The sequence below is a fragment of the Mytilus californianus genome, unplaced genomic scaffold (genome assembly GCF_021869535.1).
Source record: "Mytilus californianus isolate M0D057914Y unplaced genomic scaffold, xbMytCali1.0.p SCAF_8, whole genome shotgun sequence".
In the NCBI taxonomy this organism is placed as follows: domain Eukaryota; kingdom Metazoa; phylum Mollusca; class Bivalvia; order Mytilida; family Mytilidae; genus Mytilus; species Mytilus californianus.
In genome coordinates, this window is record NW_026262734.1 from 21,795,671 (window position 1) to 21,813,584 (window position 17,914).

The 17,914-nt window shown below is 31.9% G+C and overlaps 1 protein-coding gene across 1 annotated transcript; it reads left to right on the forward strand.

Annotated features, from left to right (window-relative positions):
* Window positions 1-13,256: 13,256 nt before the first annotated feature.
* LOC127711809 (BTB/POZ domain-containing protein 6-like) lies at window positions 13,257-17,110 on the forward strand. The gene is made up of 2 exons (XM_052217963.1): window positions 13,257-13,503; window positions 15,830-17,110. The coding sequence occupies exons 1-2, from the start codon at window positions 13,313-13,315 to the stop codon at window positions 16,902-16,904; spliced, it is 1,266 nt and encodes a 421-aa protein (XP_052073923.1). The 5' UTR covers window positions 13,257-13,312; the 3' UTR covers window positions 16,905-17,110.
* The last annotated feature ends 804 nt before the right edge of the window (window positions 17,111-17,914 follow it).

Sequence of the window (17,914 nt, forward strand, 5' to 3'; positions counted from 1 at the left end):
AGACGTTCATTACAATTGGCCTGGCCAGGTACCCTTATCTTCATATTTGTTGACATTTTAGCATTTCCCCAACATTTAGTGTAATAAATGTCACTGAAAATCCGTTGCTTGTTTTCTAGATACCGTTCTACTGGGCTATAATCTGGAGATGTTTTTGAAATGTAAAAGTAAAAACTGTTACCATTTGTAGAGAAGTCCACTTCAGCACCAATGCCAGACAGTATACTCTTATCACAGTCCTTTCCGACATGAATCAACTTTTGTTTGATCAATCTTCAATACAAGATTGGAGAACTAATATTTATATATTATAAACAAAAACAAAAACAATATACATAAGTGTCATCGCGACTATAAAAGAAATAATGTTTGCAATTTTCAGATATGTGACGACTGTCTATTCAAAGATATAAGATTTTGTTGGTTTTCTTTAAATTCTGTTTCATATTGAACAAGAAATGATTGTAACAGGATGCTGTTGCGAAGTCTCCCAAACGAAGCTCCCATTATTCGTCATTCCCATGGTCGCCTGACATTGGACAAAGTCAATTACTAATTGGTTTGGTCCAGTAAAGTGATATGTATTAGTGATGCATAGGGACTGACCCTGTATTTCATTCAAATCTTCGTGAAATGACAAACAGGTGTATTTCCTTTCTCCATTTGAACTGTACACGTATACCTAACAACAAAATTATTTTCATTTACCTGTGTTTAAAGTAATTGCAAATGGCTGATATTTTGGTTCAGGCATATTGTTTTTCTTAAATTGTTTAACATTTCACAGCGGTATAACATGTTACTTTAATTATTCTTCCCTTAGTTTATTTATTTTGTATTTACATTGTATCATAGATCAAATTTATTTGTTCAGTGTATGTTCACTGGTGTTAATTTGTCTTTTGATTGAGTTAAGCCACTTCAATTGATATTTTATAGTGTGTCTTTCTATGTTGTGATGTTACACTATTGTTTCAGATAAGGGTGAAGGTTTGGTATAACGTTTACACCCGCTGCAATTGTTTGCACCTGTCCTAAGTCAGGAATCTGATGTTCAGTAGTTGTCGTTTGTTGATGTGGTTCATAAGTGTTTCTCGTTTCTCGTTTTTTATATAGATTAGACCATTGGTTTTCCCGTTTGAATGGTTTTACACTAGTATTTTTTGGGGCCCTTTATAGCTTGCTGTTCGATGTGAGCCAAGGCTCCTTGTTGAAGACCGTACTTTGACCTATAATGGTTTACTTTTATAAATTTTGACTTGGATGGAGAGTTGTCTCATTTGCACTCATACCACATCTTCTTATATCTATATATATGGTTTAGGGGTGGGGATCTCGGCCATCTACAAGGTATTAGAACATTGGGGGTGGGGGACCCCTTGAGACTGACGCTATATATCATTCAAATCTTTTTGACATGACGATCAGGAAAATGTATGGTTTAGTGGTGGGGATCTCGACCGTTTACAAGATATTAGAACATTTGGGGTGGGGGAACCCTGTGGACTGACCCTATATATTATTAAAATCTTTGGATCATGTCAAACAGGAATATATGGTTTAGGGGTGGGGATCCTGACCATTTACAAGATAGTAGAACTTTCTCAAATGGCAGGGGATCGGGATGACCCCTGGGGACTAACCCTGTTTATCATTCAAATCATCTTGGCATGAAAAACCATAATATATATGGTTTAGGGGGTGGGGATCTTGACCACTTACAAGATATTAGAACTTTCTCAAATGACAGGGGTGGGGTGACCCCTGGGGACTAACCCTGTATTTCATTTGATGTGCTTTATCATGACAAACCAGAATATATATGGTTAAGGGGTGGAGATCTTGACCACTTACAAGATATTAAAACTTTCTCAAATGGCAGGGGGTGGGGGTTACCCCTTGGGACTAAACTTTTATTTCATTTAATGTGCTTTATCATTTAGAACATTTTCAATTATAAAGATTGTGTCTATCACTAACTGTTTTCAAGTTTTAACCTTTAAAAAATAAAAAAAAAATAAAATCCCATAGGGTTCTTTAGTAAACCCCTCCTTCCTTTTTTCCCCTGAAAGTTCCCCTTTACAAATCCCATTGCACAAACAAAACCCTGATTGTACCACTAGACTTGTTAGTCTAACATATTGTGAAACCCTAAGGTAATCTGACCAGCGGTTTTGGAGAACGGATGCTGACAAGTTCAAATTTAAAAGCGGCGCAAGAAGAAAAAGAAGAAGAAGAAGAAGAAGAAGAAGAAAAATAATAAGAACTGAGCAAAAACAATAAGTCTTCCCAAACTTCGTTTTAAAGACTTAATAAACTGGTACTAAGTTATTTGATACACTGCATGTGCTTTTCTAAACTTTATTTCTTGGTGGACCTGGTAAACAGAATCCGTGAATAAGAGAGAATCAAACCGGATCAACCTGAAAAAGAGGGACAATTTATGCTATGAATCCCATGTGCATGATCAGGATGGCCATAGAAATAAATCATCAAAGTATAACCATGAAGTTACAGAAGCACTTGGGACTTTATTAAGCTTACAGTCCAACAATCATCAAAGTATTACCATGAAGTTACAGAAGCACTTGAGACTTTATTCAACTTACAGTCCAACAATCGTTACATTAACATTGTGGTAGTCATACAAAATTCCAACATACCGAAGTTATTTAATTTCCAATATGTGGTTTTGAGAATTAAATGCTACTATAGTTTACCCATGTGCTCGTGCCTTCATTCTGGTATTATGTTCTTTTACCAGTTCAAGTATAGTGCGGTCTTGTCCTCTGAGCATGCCTATATTCATCAAAGCCAAACCCCATTCTGTGATATCTACTTCAGCACCGACATCGCACAGAAACTTACAGATGTCGATATTCTTCTTGTCTACAGCCAGAGAAAATGGGCTTTTATGATTCTAAAATTAAAAAATATCAGTATTCAGTTACTGTATGTTTATACAGTTTAAGTTATTTGAAATACTGAGAGATCCTATGCATCACAGTTACATCGACAGAAATTAATCTATTATGACAGTTTTAAGTGCTGATTTGCGGTTTTAAACTGTTTTGTTAACCATACTTGGCTATAATTGCTTACATCCACTTTATTTGAACTTTAGTGGATAGTTGTCTTATTGTCAATCATACCACATCTTCTTATTTTTATATTGATTCATCGCAAATGTAACTTTCAAGTGGTGCTTAGCATTATCTCTAACCGTGTCTTATACCAATGCGATTTCGACGTTGTAATATATTATGTTGATACTTACTTTGTCCTTGATATTAAAATCAGCTCCAAAAGCAACCAAGGCAGGCAACACTTGTAGCTGATTATGTTTAACAGCATAGTAAATTGCAGTTTCTCCTTCCTGTTGGAATAATGAACAAGGTCAGTTTTATAATGAGTAATTCATTCTTTATCTTGTAAATGCAAAATTACTCAATTATTTTATACTGGTACATAACTTCACTATTGAGATAAGTCATTTCCAACTGACTTTTACAGTTCGTTCTTATGTTATGCTGTACATCATGTACACCACTGTCCCATGTTAGGGAAGGGTTGAGTACTCACATTCTTTCGTTAATTGAATTGTTATAAATCATGTCGTTCGTTTTCCCGCTTGAGTTTTTTTTCCATGTCGGGGCCTTTTATAGCTGACTATACGGTATGGGTCTTACGATGACCTATAATTTCTTACTTCAAAGTCATTTGAATTCTGGTGATCATACCACATTTCCTTATTAAATATTAATATTATGAAACGTTTACATAAAAACTATAAAAAGAGTAAACATTTCTACTTTAAAAAATGTTCCAGAAAAAAAAAACCTTCTGTAAATTTAATTAGAAAACAAATACTAATAATGTACTTGGTGAAGTAGATCAAGTTCTGTACACTTAACCTTAACAACATTCAACAGTGGTGATATAAATAAGTGCAGTGCTCAGTTGTCTGTTTTGCCTAATTTGTATACTTACATGGTTTTTGGCGTCAAAACCTTTTGTCCTGTTCTTATCCAGCTCACCAATTGCTGTTATTACATCAACGAGACCATTTGATGCAGCATAATGTAGCACTGTGCAACCAGTCTTTAGAATGTGTTAATCAAAATGTAACAAATAAATACACAAGTAAGTTAGTTGTAATGAAAGTTTAATATTTTCACATCATTCTTATTTCCACTTTCATTCAATATCAACTTCAGTATATATCTTACGAGCTTTTTTATTGTTCGTCTGGTATTCACCAGTCGCTCCAATTAGTACCAAACTTGTCTTTCTATTAGACTTTATACAAAAGTTTCATTTCAATGTGGTACCGTTTAATGTAATAATCAAACAATTTACAAAATATGCAAATAATGAGTATCAAACAGACAACGGGTGATAAATAAATCATCGAACTACGAGTAGTTCTTTATTCGCTTGTTTTAGATGTTGTAGTTTGAATCTACCATATTGAAACAGCGGTTTTCTTCTTTTTAAACGGATTGACGTGTCAGCAAGAATTACATTTGGAATTATACAGAAAATGTGGAATATTTAGTTGATCATTAAAACTTGAACCTAAAATTCTCACCTGATCGGTATATTTGACATCAACACTTTGCTGGAGCAACAATAAAACCTCTTTCGACTTTTTAGCTTTGACAAACTCTATTAGCCTCTGAAAGATTATAGTTGAATGATGTCACAGCAAAATAATAGATTGTAAAGCATGTTCCTACAAAGCTATTTTTTTCGTTTTGTGTCCATTTCAAAATTAAGTCTATTAAACGAACGTTAAACACAATTTGGTCTTTTATTGATTTTCATTTACCCCTATAATGTTTGTATTACAGAATAAGTACATGTAATGTGTAAAAATAGTCAGCAAATGATTCAATACTTTTTAAGATACAATGCTTAACACAATCATCATCAATATTACATAATTCCACTGCAAACATGTTCATACTTATGTAATGTCCGCAAGCAGGCATATTACCTTTGTGTCTAGATCTGTATCTTGTTTGCTTGCCATCTATCATGTACGTCTTGAGTACACATGTAAACTACTGGATACAAACTACTTGTTTAATACCTGTTTGGTATATGAAAAAAAACTTATATGAATACCTTGGGTGAATAATTTCAAATGACTTTTTACCAATCTCAGATTCAAACACGAATACGAACACATCAGACCAGACATATATACGAACTCATCAGACCAGACATATATACGAACACATCAGACCAGACATATATACGAACACTTAAGGTATAGCTTCAGCAATAAGAATTCCAAATCAATATCAAGATCGATATATGTTGCTCCGGAAAGTTAAGTATGTCATATTTGTTTAGCGTGCGACAATCGTGGTATTGCCCAGTTGTATACGCTGATAATATAAGTTGATGCTATTTTTAATATAAAAGCAGTTGATTCCTGCACCTTTTATAGAGGTATTTCTCATCAAAACATCTTTGCATCATTAAAAAGAATTGCCAGGTAGAGATACCAATATAATTTTGAGAAAGGGACAAAAAATACGTTGCAATTTATTCTAGAAAAAAAATGCTTAAAACTGGCATCGTCTAGATGCTTGATTTTCGGTTGACATAGCATATCTGTTACATTTGATGGAATTTTTTTTATATTAAATATTCTGCACTCTTGCGAATACCGATTGTGCTGAATGAAATGAGACTAGCATTATTCGCTTATTTCACATTCCGCAGTGTAGAAGATGACTTAATTTAAGTATTGTGACGAACTTTATCTCAACTATCTCACTGAACTTTAATAATAATAAACTAGAGGCTCTAAAGAAACTGTATGCTCACCTAGCTAGGTCTATGTGCACCTTCCACAATGGACCTTCTCCAACATTGTGGATTAAAATAGAAATCATGACAAAAATCTCTTTTATTGTTGATCTTGTTTGCTGATCAGTTTAACAGTTTATAGTTTCTCTCTATCGTCTTTATTTTTTGCCAAAAAACACAAAAAATGTTAAACAATAAGTCTTTTAAGGGCTTCCTATAAAGAGTCTTCTAACGATTTCGGCAAAATTTGAATTATTTTTAGATCTTGTTTTGCTGGTCAGTTTTGTTATTTAAAGTGTCTATCTGTCTTATATTGTTTTCAAGATAATAGGCAAAAACGTAAAATATTGGTAAAAGTCGTCATTTGAAAGCAAAAATTCCCAACAAGGAGTCAACTGACGATTTCCGCTATGTTGACTTATTTGTAGATCAAATGGTGATGATGATGGAAGTGTTTAACGACCTTGACTGGCTTTACAGCCCTCGCACGGTCGGTAAACATCAAATGGTAAGCAATCGTTATTAAAAGATTACAACTCCAATAAGCGGCCACCAAAAGATTTCAACCATGTTAATTTATTTTATAGATCTTGTCGACCTGCAAATCAATTTATCTTCTTTATGTTTCTATTTATCTTTTATTGTTTTCAGATATTCAGCAAATACGCAAAAAAAATGGTAAAAATTTTCATTAAAGGGCAATAACTCCAATAAGGATCGTCAGATGATTTCAACAATGTAATTTTTTTGTAGATCTTGTCTTGCTTATCAATTTAGCTTATTAAGGTTCTATCTACATGTATTTTAGTTTTTTTTTCAGATAATTGGCAAAAACGCATAAAAATTATAAAAAATCGTCATTAAAGGGCAATAACTCGAATAAGGAGTCGTTTGACGATTTCGGCCATGTTGACTTATTTGCAGATATTGTCTGGCTGATCATTTTTGCTTTTAATTTTTTTTCTCTCTATCTTTAATACTTTCCAAGATAATAGGTAAAAATGAAAAAAAATTGAGAAAGAAAAAACGTTATTTAAGGGCAATAATTCTTATAATAAGTCGTCTGGCAAATTTGATGTAAATAGACAATAGGTAGATCTCATCATTCTGAACATGTCTGCTCCTGTCAAATTTTCTCTGTTCATAGCGGTTTTCGATATAATAGATATAGCTTGCATTTTACCCCTATGTTCTATTTTTAGCCATGTCGGCCATGTTGATTGGCAAGCAGAGTCATCGGACACCTTTTTTAAAATAGATAAACTAATGATGATTGTGACTACTAAGCTTTTGGTTAAATTTTGCCCAGTAGCTTCAGAGGAGAAGATTTTTGTAAAAGTAAAGGACGACGACGGACGACGGACGACGGACACCAAGTCATGAGAAAAGCTCACTTGGCCCTTTGGGCCATGTGAGCTAAATAGGATATCATCTTGATATACACCTAGAAACCGATAGTGAAATGCCAAACATAAAGAATATACCACAGTTGTAAGGTTTGCTTATATCAAGACTTACACCTAAAACTTGACAGTGGGTGTCAGCTTATAACGACACTTAAAAAACGTGACTTCAACTTTCCGATTGTAAAAATAAGAAAGAAATTATACGTTGTATAATACAAAATTCACATGACACAAAAATACTATACACAATAGACAAACTATACAATAGGTAAATTTGTTGTTCTCCATCTCAAAGTTACACTGAGGTCTCAAACACGGTACAAATTCACACTTTTGGGGTAACATCATGATTTGGTTGACCGTTGTGTAATATTATTGTAACATTTGTTTATTTTTGTATTTTGTAAAGTACGATGCTCATGCAGGAATTTGTATTTGATTGATAGCAAAAAGCTATACACTTGATATAATATCGGTTTTGGTGTTGTGTTTCCTACTTATTCATTATGAGATAACAGTTTTTCATTTTCTACGTAAGATCATGCAAAGTTTTAATGCAATATACATGATATATCTATGCTTTCATTAATTGTTATGGTGTTCATAAAAACCGCGTGAGATTGTTAGCAGCTTAAAATGTACGAATGAAAATAAATTACTGTGAACTTTAGTACTTTAGGACTTGTTGAAAAAGATCATAGTGTTAAATAAATTACTGTGAACTTTAGAAATTTCCAATAGAAACTGGAAGATGGCAAAACATAGAAAGAGAAAACAGAAAATGTGTATTGTGTAATTCAGATGCCATTGGTGATGAATACCATTACATTTTTAATTGTTCAGCTTTTGATAACTGTAGAAAACAATGTATTGCATTTTACTATAGAAATAGACCAAACACATTGAAGTTTTATGACTTAATGAATTCTAAAAAATGTACAGAACTGAACGAACTATGAAACTTATTAAGGAGATCAATAACAAATTGAACTTTTCTGGGTGAAGAATTGTGAATGCCTCTATCTACTTTCGTACATTATTTATTTATGTAATTGTATTGAAATATGTATAATTATCTCTATACCTTTGTAATTTGGTTTGTGAGAATAAAGATATATAGTACTTTAGGACTTGTTGAAAAAGATCATAGTGCCAAATAAATTTTGTTGAAATTACTCATTCCTCTTAATTTCATTAAGATTGGGAACTTTTCGATATAGGGCAAAAGTAATTCATTATCCCTGAAAAGCCCGTGGTATTTTTTTTTTAAATTGAGAAAAATTAAAAATAAAAAAATCTATTTTTTCAACTGCCATAAACAAAATAAATATTACATACCATTTCCTGTTTCACAATTATAAATCCAATTGCAAAAATCAAACAAATAGATAAAGCAGTACTGAAATCTTCAGTCACTATGATTTTTAACACGTTCTTTTGTTCCATAATACGTTTTATGTAAATTGAACTATATATATTGATATAAAATTGTTTACCCCGTCATATGTCTTTTTTTTTGATAAATTAAATTTTACAGGTCAAAGTTTCACGTATGTTCTAGTCAAGTTAAACGCTTGCACCTAATAAACGTATGAGCATCGATTATAAGTCTAAACTGTGAAGTATAATATTTATTGTTACACGAGATTTATTAAATTAAAGTTATTGCATATTTGGTTTACCAAAGCGTTTTGATTGATTTTTGGAAATATGCTGGCCTCCACTGAGCACATATCAGTACTTCCTTGTTTCACCATTTACTTGTAAATCCCTACATTACCAGATACTTGATTTGATCTTTGTTCGGTTTAAAAATTTTCCATGAGTCAGTAGGGAGAAATTTTGATTTTTTATTTTGTTTCCACTGAGTCTCTCCTAAGTACTTGTTAGTGTGTCTCTTCAACATTATTTTTCTTTCCTAATACGGCTGAATTTAGATTTCTGTTTCACGAATATATGAAATTACATCCGTAACTTTACAACATCTCTCTATTCATTTGAACTCCTAGTTATTCGTTATTCTACGAATTGTGCTCTTGATAATGTAAAAATATGTATTAGCAGGTGTAATAACCGCAACGGAGATCACTTCTCATGTGGCCATATATTTATATTTATTTAACTTGACATATGGTGTCCATGTTTTCTGTCAGTGAGGAGATTGTGGTAGACCAGAGGGTAGATTTGAATTTAAAGGTTTGCAGGTATTTCCATTCCAATTTAATATCTTACTTGATTAACATTTTTTCTTTTCTGAAAGTTGAGCCTTCAGACAGTGAGTTCCATATAAAACATGGGTGCAGAATTTTAAGGGAGGGCATCTGAGGCTGAGCTACACCCAGCAATGTTTCACTATCTAAAATGTGATTGTTTAATATAAATCTCAGAGCTTTTTCCTAAATGTTTATCTGTTTTACCAGAGACATAGTATTATATGTCTCTGGTTTTACTTACAATTGATTCACTACAGAATGCCATGAAAGGAGTTCAGGACGCAAATTACTTGAAAATTTGACCGATATATAAAATTTGTGAAAAAATCGTCAAATTGGTTTAGTGGTAATAGTAGTAGAATGATATGTCTGCGACTTAGAGCTTCTAAAAGGGCAACTTGTCTATTGTTCAAGCTCAACGCACACACTAGCGTAGTAACTGTAATGAAATCAAACTGCATGTAATATATATGTTGTGTACAAATTGTAATGTTGTACAAATTATAATTTGTACAGAAGTTTTGTACAAGTTATCAGTATTTTATGAACCGCATAACACAAATGGATGATACAAGCACACAGTCTTTTGTTTCCGATATTTCTGTCATATTTCCATGACTACATGATACAGTCTAATACTGAGCATTGATACAAAAAAAACTTATAAGAAAACAAACAGACTTTTTATGGATATGATTTTGGTATAAGGAGAAAAATAAAAATAGAATTTAAATTATTCAGGTGTCCTCATTTCCTGTTTTAGGACAAGGAAAATAGCACTAAATCAGTGTTTGGTTGAAGCAGAGACATGTGTATATATGTCTCTGGTTGAAGTATAAAAATTTGAATTTAAGACATTAAGCTGATAAATTTTCACTTAAATTTTAGAAGATAATCTTGTATCACCTGGTACAAAAAGGTATGTGTTCAAAAACTTATAACTTGTACAAAAACACTGTACAAATTACAATTTGTACAAACTTACAATATATATATAAGAAAAGTTGAAATACCAGAGACATATATGTCTCTGAAATACGAATACTCGTTTCTCTTCTCTCTTCCTAAACGTCCCGTTGATACACAGAGAAAATCCATCTATCTATTTTAAGATTCAATTATCAGGTGTTGTCGATTGTTTAAAATGGCACATCTAACATGGGTTCTTTATAGCTGATAGTTCAAACCAATAATATCAACTAAATAAGCATGGGTAAGCATATACATAAAAAGCAAAAGACTTCATCTGCATGTTCATTAATTTTATACAAATAAATGAAATAAATAAAACTAAAAAGGGCATGCAAATATAATGCAAGCAGATATATATAGCTTACTTGATTTCTAATATTCCAAGGTCAATGTTCTCAGAATAGAGGAAATATAATAAAAATACTAGCAAAACTTAAAACCATTATAAAGTAAAATGAATAAAGTATAATAATTAAGCACTCAGGTGCCATATAATACATATTTTCAACAGGTTTGAATATTCTGGCAAGTTAATTGTGCATGAAATAAACTTGTTAAAAAACAATATTGTTGAACATTGGTTTGCTAGAGGAGTTTGTCATTTGAGACTTGAATATCTCAAGTGATTAAGCTCTGCATGCACATGGCCAACTATTTTCCTCAGTGTAAGCCAGTACGAGTTATCGCGCATGATTTTAATTTCTTATCCAAAGATCAGTCTTTTCTGTGTGTGATAACATATCAAGACAGTATGCATACCTGTGAACTGACCTGTATTCTGCGGGTAACACCCATGAATTTCCCCTTCCACACAGGATTTTTTTAATACAGGCCAGGTATTCAAATAACTTTGGATTACAGAAAATGACTTGTTTTCACCCGTATTTCATGGTAAGTGGTTATTTTGAAAATAGAAATAAGACTTTTTGTATTTCTGTTCCACTATTTTACTGTGTCAATGTGTGTTGTGTCATAATATTATAATGCTTGTGTTGCACTAATATATATGTTTTCTTCTTCTAGTTAACTTTTGATGTTGATGTATTTTCAGTTGCTGTTGCTAGAACATTTCCACAAGCAAGACTAATTAGAAACAAGTTTTAACATATTGAGTTCAAGGTTTATTTAAGTAAGTGTTTAAATATTTAAGATAAAGTATTCTTTTAAAGAAACAAAGGAATGCTAAGTACTCAAGGAAGAATTCTTGAGATTTTGAATTGTGAGAAAACCTCACTCACTCACATGTAGATATTATGTTTGTGATGCTTTTGAAATAGAGAAAAAATGTCTTTGGTTGAAATGATTGAGCTTATATAGAATTGATATTATTTTTCTCATAAGGTGTCAGTGAATTGCTTTATTATTTTAAAATTAGCAAAATTATCTCCCCTGATATTTCTAATCAATTTTGCTTTTGAGTGATTTAGAGTCGCTATACATGTATTTTATTCACCCCACTGCCATTGGTTTATAATCTGAAAGATTGAAGATTCTTGATACACAAAAATGCACAAATTCAGTTAAAATCAAAACTTAGTACTGTCACATAATCATTGACTGTAAATTCAGAAATTATTGCAAGGTTTTTATAAATGCAAATAATTTGACTTTGTGATTAACATGTTTAATGCAATAATAAGAACTCATGTTCTGATATCTGATGCATATATCTGTATGTAGATTTTTCTGAAATCACAATAATTAATCTGCAATATTAATGATATTTGTCCATTCTTCAAAAATTGCAATTTTAAATACATGCAATAATTTCTAAATTTACAGTTTTTAATAACATGAATAAGAGGTCAGTTTAATAATAGAAGTGTAGGTTTATTGTTATAATTAAATGTGAGAATTTATGTCAAATCAGTGAACATAAATTTGACAAGTAAAGCCCACTTTTTTTACTGAAATCAAGCATTATTTCTAAATTCAGATCTTGTAAACTTTAAATGACCTACAATCATATTACTGAGTGTAAGAATGCACACAGTGGAGTAAAGTAGCTATCAAAGTCCCAATGCAATTCCTTAAACAAATTTACATGATTGTATAGGTCACTAAATAGCTGTGATCTAACAGAAAACATTAAAACTTAATCAAAGTAAATGCAGCGTAAAATATTGGTCAGAATGAACTACTTTTTGTTGGAGGCTTTTATCATGCTTTATATACTCCTCAATTTGCATATTAACATTAAGTTATATGAATGTAGGTACATTTTGATTTATATACACCAGATGTGCATTTCGACAACAAATGTTTTTTCAGTGATACTATTCTTGAGGCCAAAATATTTCAAAACCCAAACCTTATATGAAAAATTGAAGAGCTGGTCAAACCAAAACAAAATGTATAGCCAAAGACAGTAACTGTAATCTGAATTTAAAATAAAAATCTTAATCAAAGTCTTAAATAAAGCATTAAATATCTGTTGTAGTATTTGCTGAACCAAGTTCTCTCACTATGTTAGTCAAGGGGGGTCTTTTGGTCCATAGTGGACGGATGGTCTAAGAAGTTTATCTACTGTATCACTAGCTATATATATATAGCCTGTCAACAATGAGGTTGTGCATCGAACATCGCTCATGGCCGGTGTGTTCCACTTCAATCTTTATTTACTTGGATTCTTAGTTTTACTGGTGAAGGCTGATGGTTTTCTCCAGGGTCTCTGACTTCCTCCACCAAAAAAAAAATGACCACCACAATATAGCAATTAATAGTGCTGAAAGTGGCATTAAACACCAACAATCAATCAATCATATGCATGTGTTCATTCAGACATTGATTTAAGATATCAAATGGAAACCATTTTGTCATCGAAACTTTTTTGCAGGTAAAATGGAGGACAATAACCATTGGCAGATTGGCAAGTCTGTTTTGGAACGTAATGAACATATGCTGACCAATCAGGTGATGTGTGATGTTACCTTCATAGTAGGACATGATCAGTCTCCTATTAAAGCACATAAATACATGTTAGCCAGCAGTAGTCCTGTATTCTTTAACATGTTTAATGGAGCAGTGGCTGAGAAAGGCAATGTGAGAATTCCAGACGTAAAGGCTGATGTCTTTAATGAACTACTACAGTATGTATAGATAAGTGATAGAGTTTACTGTAAACCAACTAATTTTTGAAAGCGATTTATTTTAGTGACTTTCGCGAGTAGAAAAATAACGTGAATATAAATCGTCGTAAATATGTAAAACTTGGATCTTTTCTTACTTAATTACATTAAGCAAATTTGAAAATCGCAAAATTAAATCTCCGCTGAATGGTCTAGTAATGGCTAAACGCAAAATAAAGTATCCGCGAAAATAAGTTGGTTTACAGTATAAGGATGTGAATAGGAGATCCTTCATTTCTGAATTTCTTTAATTTTTAACGTTTATTTTTCTCTATTCTTTATATTTTATGCCCATTATTCTCTATTCCATATATTTTATCAGCCAGGGATGGGGTAATTGAAAATGTAATGGTAATTAAGTGTAATGCATTACAATTTTCCATGTAATTGAATGTAATGTGTAATTGAGTATTCTTTTAATTACATGTAATGGTAATTTAATTAATTACAATGAAAAAAGCATGTAATGCTAAATTACTTTTGAATTACATTTCAATTACATGCACTTTTATGGTGATAATGATAAGACATTATGTTAATATAAGTTGTAAAATAACATTTATTTTACAAATATTAATATATCAGGTACATACTTTTTTAATACACAAGTCTGTAATTTTTCCCTATTTTTTTTTCAATGTTATTTATTTGACATACAGAATGGTTTGCTCAATACTCTTATAATTTGAAGAAAAAAAAGTGAGAATCACACAGTTCATTTAGAATTTTTAATCACTACACAATCATTTTGTCAAATTAGTATACACAAAAGGATTATAGAAATAAAATTATCAGCTGTAAAAACAAACAGCAATTAATCCGATTAAAATGTGTAATAAAATAGCCTAGGGACAATGCCACAATTGCATGTATTTTATCTAATTAGCAAAATATTGCTAATATTTAGTCATTATACATTGTTTGTACTAAATATCATTTTCAATATTGTGACAAGAATACTTTTTAATAACGTCAAGTAAAAAAAAAAATGGAGACATTTTAAAATTTATTTATAATTTTTTAATTTATATGATGTTTAATTTAATTACTTCATTTCTGAGATGTCAATAAATCCCTCAATGTATTGGCAAGTTAATAAGAACAAATACCCTCTTCTATCAACACATCATATGATCTAGCAATACATGCCACATCAGCTCCTGTCGAAAGACTATTTAGAATTGCTGGCAAAGTGTACAGACCAAAGAGATGCAAACTAAATGACAAAACATTAAAAACTTCAAATTATGATCAAATGCAATGCTAAAACTATGTTGTAAGCTTACATGAATCTTTTTCATATGCTATAAAAAATATTGTTTAAAAAAATTATGATTAAATGTAATGTGTAATTTAATTAATAACTTTAGTAAAGTAATTGTAATTTAATTTATTACATTTCAAAAACTGTGTAATGGTAATTAGTGTAATTGATCATTTTTGCAATGTAATGTGTAATTTAATTAATTACATTCCAATGTAATTGACCCCAAGTCTTATTGGTATGCAATTGTATAAGCATTAGCACATCTCATTTCCACGGAGAATATTTGGCCCTGCCCCCTCAGTCATGGTCTATTGACTTTGAAACTTTTGCTTAGTTAACATGTATTCTTTTGTGATTAGATCAGTTTTAGATGATATTTGGTATGCAAATTTATTGGCATTTGCAAGTCTCGTTTCCATGAAGATTATATAGCCCCACCCCATCATCATGGTTCATTGACTTGGAAACTTTTACATAGTTGACAAGTTAATGTTTGTGTTTAGGTTTGTTTAAAGGGAACGACTAAGGATAAGTCAATGGTATTTGGTATGCAGTTGTATTAACATTGGCATATTTCATTTCCATGGAGATTGTTTAGCCATGTACATTCAGTCATGGTTCATTGACTTTGAATATTTGCATAACTTACATGTTAAAGTATTGCTATTTTAATTTAAACATAAATTGCATTATCAAATTTACAAAAAGGCGAGACATAAAATCAATTTTAGCAATGAGCAACATCACAGGTGCCACATTTTGAGCAGGATTGGCGTACCCTTCCAAAGCACCTGAGATCACCGCCCCTTTTGGTTGGCTTCATGTTGTTTCTTAGTTTTCAATTTGGTGTTTTGTAGATTGTCGTTTGTCTTTTTATGGGTTCCTTTTTTTGCCATGGTTTTGTCAGTCTGTCTTGGACCTTTGAGTTTCCAAAGTCCTTGTTGGATCGTCCTCCTCTTTTTTACTACCAATTCTTGATATTTACATGATTTAGTTTTGCACTCTTTATATGTTTTATAGGTTTATTTACACAGAAGAAAATAACATCACCAATGAAAATATTCATGACATGATTTATGTCGCAGACAAATACATGATGGATGAATTAAAGGTCAAATGTGATCACTTTCTTAAAATGAAAATGAATGAAACCACGGCAGTTGCAATTTTACATACAGCACACAGTTTCAATTTAGAAGAAACTATTGATAAAGCTATGTTCATTATATGCTGCAAACCAGAGGAATGCCTTTCAACAGCAGAATTTATTCGTCTATCCAGGCGATGTGTCGAGATGATTTTGAAGTGCAATGTAATGATTTGTCTAGAGGAGTTCCTGTATGACGCGGTTCTAAAGTGGGGAGGACATCAGTTGGAAGAGAAAAATCTAGAGATGAATGATAAGAATGTAAGAGATGAGCTTGGAGATCTTTTATACCTTGTTAGGTTCCCAATCATGAAACAAGATTACTTCTCCAGACAAATTTCCACCAGAGATATCTTAACTAAAGACGAAATAGTCAATGTTTTTCAATCATTTAATGATCAGCAATTAACCAGTTGCAAGTTTAGAACAGAGAAGAGACTTCCAAAACCAATACCTTTCTTCAGGTGTGAGGTAAACAATAATCGCAACGCCAGATGGATAACCAAATATGATGATGACTTAGATTTCAAAGTTGACAGAGATTGCTTTTTAAAAAGTGTGATCATATTTACCCCAAGGGTGACAGGTAAGACCTTGCCAGAGTTAAGCCCGACCATCCTCATAACATCCACTGAAGGAAATAACCTGAGACCCAAAACAAACTGGATGGAGAAATTGGATTTAACAACATCAAGTGTGCATTCAGAAACTGTTACCCATGTGTTTTATATTCCAGTACCAGTCAAAAAGGAAGTAAGATACACCATTCATTTCATGATGGACATTTCAGCTAACTTTTTTTTCTTTAACACAGGTAAAGACTATAGACCTACAGTGACTGTAGATGATATTACAGTTACCTTTCTTAAAGCAAACGCACAGAGCCAGACAGATGTCAATCAAGGTCAATACATGGGAATTGAACTTGGTAAAATAGAATATACATAATAAGAAACTTTCAAGTATTTCTTAGAGAGTATATAACAGTTTATTATCTCCCTTTGAAGAAATTGCAAAGTGAGACATTATCTTAACCTATTATGAAGTGACGGCATCCTCGGTACCTTATGCTATTTTTAGTAAGGTTCATTTCAGAATAAGTTGTTATGAAACATTATTGACTGTTTGGTACATGTATAGGATTGTATCAGTATCCAATTAATGTTGCATCATCATTTCTAGCTACATGTATATGTATGAAGCCAGTCTCTTCCAGGTCATGCTATATAGTGACTATAGAAATGTATATTTTAAGTTTACTGATAAGGAAGGATTATGAAGATTGTATAAATTTGATATATGATATGCTGTTACATACATGTAGCATATCTAAAAATAAAAGATGTTTAGTGTATAACTGCATCATAACTAACATGACTAAATTAACATTTTTCAATGTTTTTGATTATAAATCATGTAAATAGCACAATTGCATCTTCTATAAATACGGTATCATTGCCCATATATATTACAAATCATATATAGATAGCTTTGTTGAACACTCAATGTGGCTCTTTGTGGGCATTAAATACATTCATAATTGATAGCCTTATTGAACACTCAATGCGGCTCTTTGTGGGCATTAAATACATTCATAATTGATGTGCTATATATACATACAACATTTTTGTCTCGCCTGAATGGAGTCAAAAAGCGAGACATAGGTATGCTATTTCCGTCGGCGGTGGCGGTGGTGTCAACAATGTATTTATAGTTTGTGATTAGGTCTAGTTTATGGTGAACCACTAGTGGTAGGTCAGTGATATTTGGTATGCAGTTGAATTAACATTGGCGCATCTCATTTCCATGAAGATTATTTGGCCCTGCCCCCTCAGTCATGGTCTATTGACTTTGAAACTTTTGCGTAGTTTACATGTATTAGTTTGTGATTAGGTCAGTTCAAGGGGAACCATTAGTGGTAGGACAATGTTAATTGGTATGCAATTGTATAAGCATTA

What these genes read in the sequence shown, in the direction of transcription:
- LOC127711809 (XM_052217963.1), top strand. Translation starts at nt 13,313, where the DNA reads ATGCTGACCAATCAGGTGATGTGTGATGTTACCTTCATAGTAGGACAT. An exon ending in GTCTTTAATGAACTACTACA is followed by an intron (nt 13,504 to 15,829) that starts GTATGTATAGAT and finishes TATGTTTTATAG; the next exon opens with GTTTATTTACACAGAAGAAA.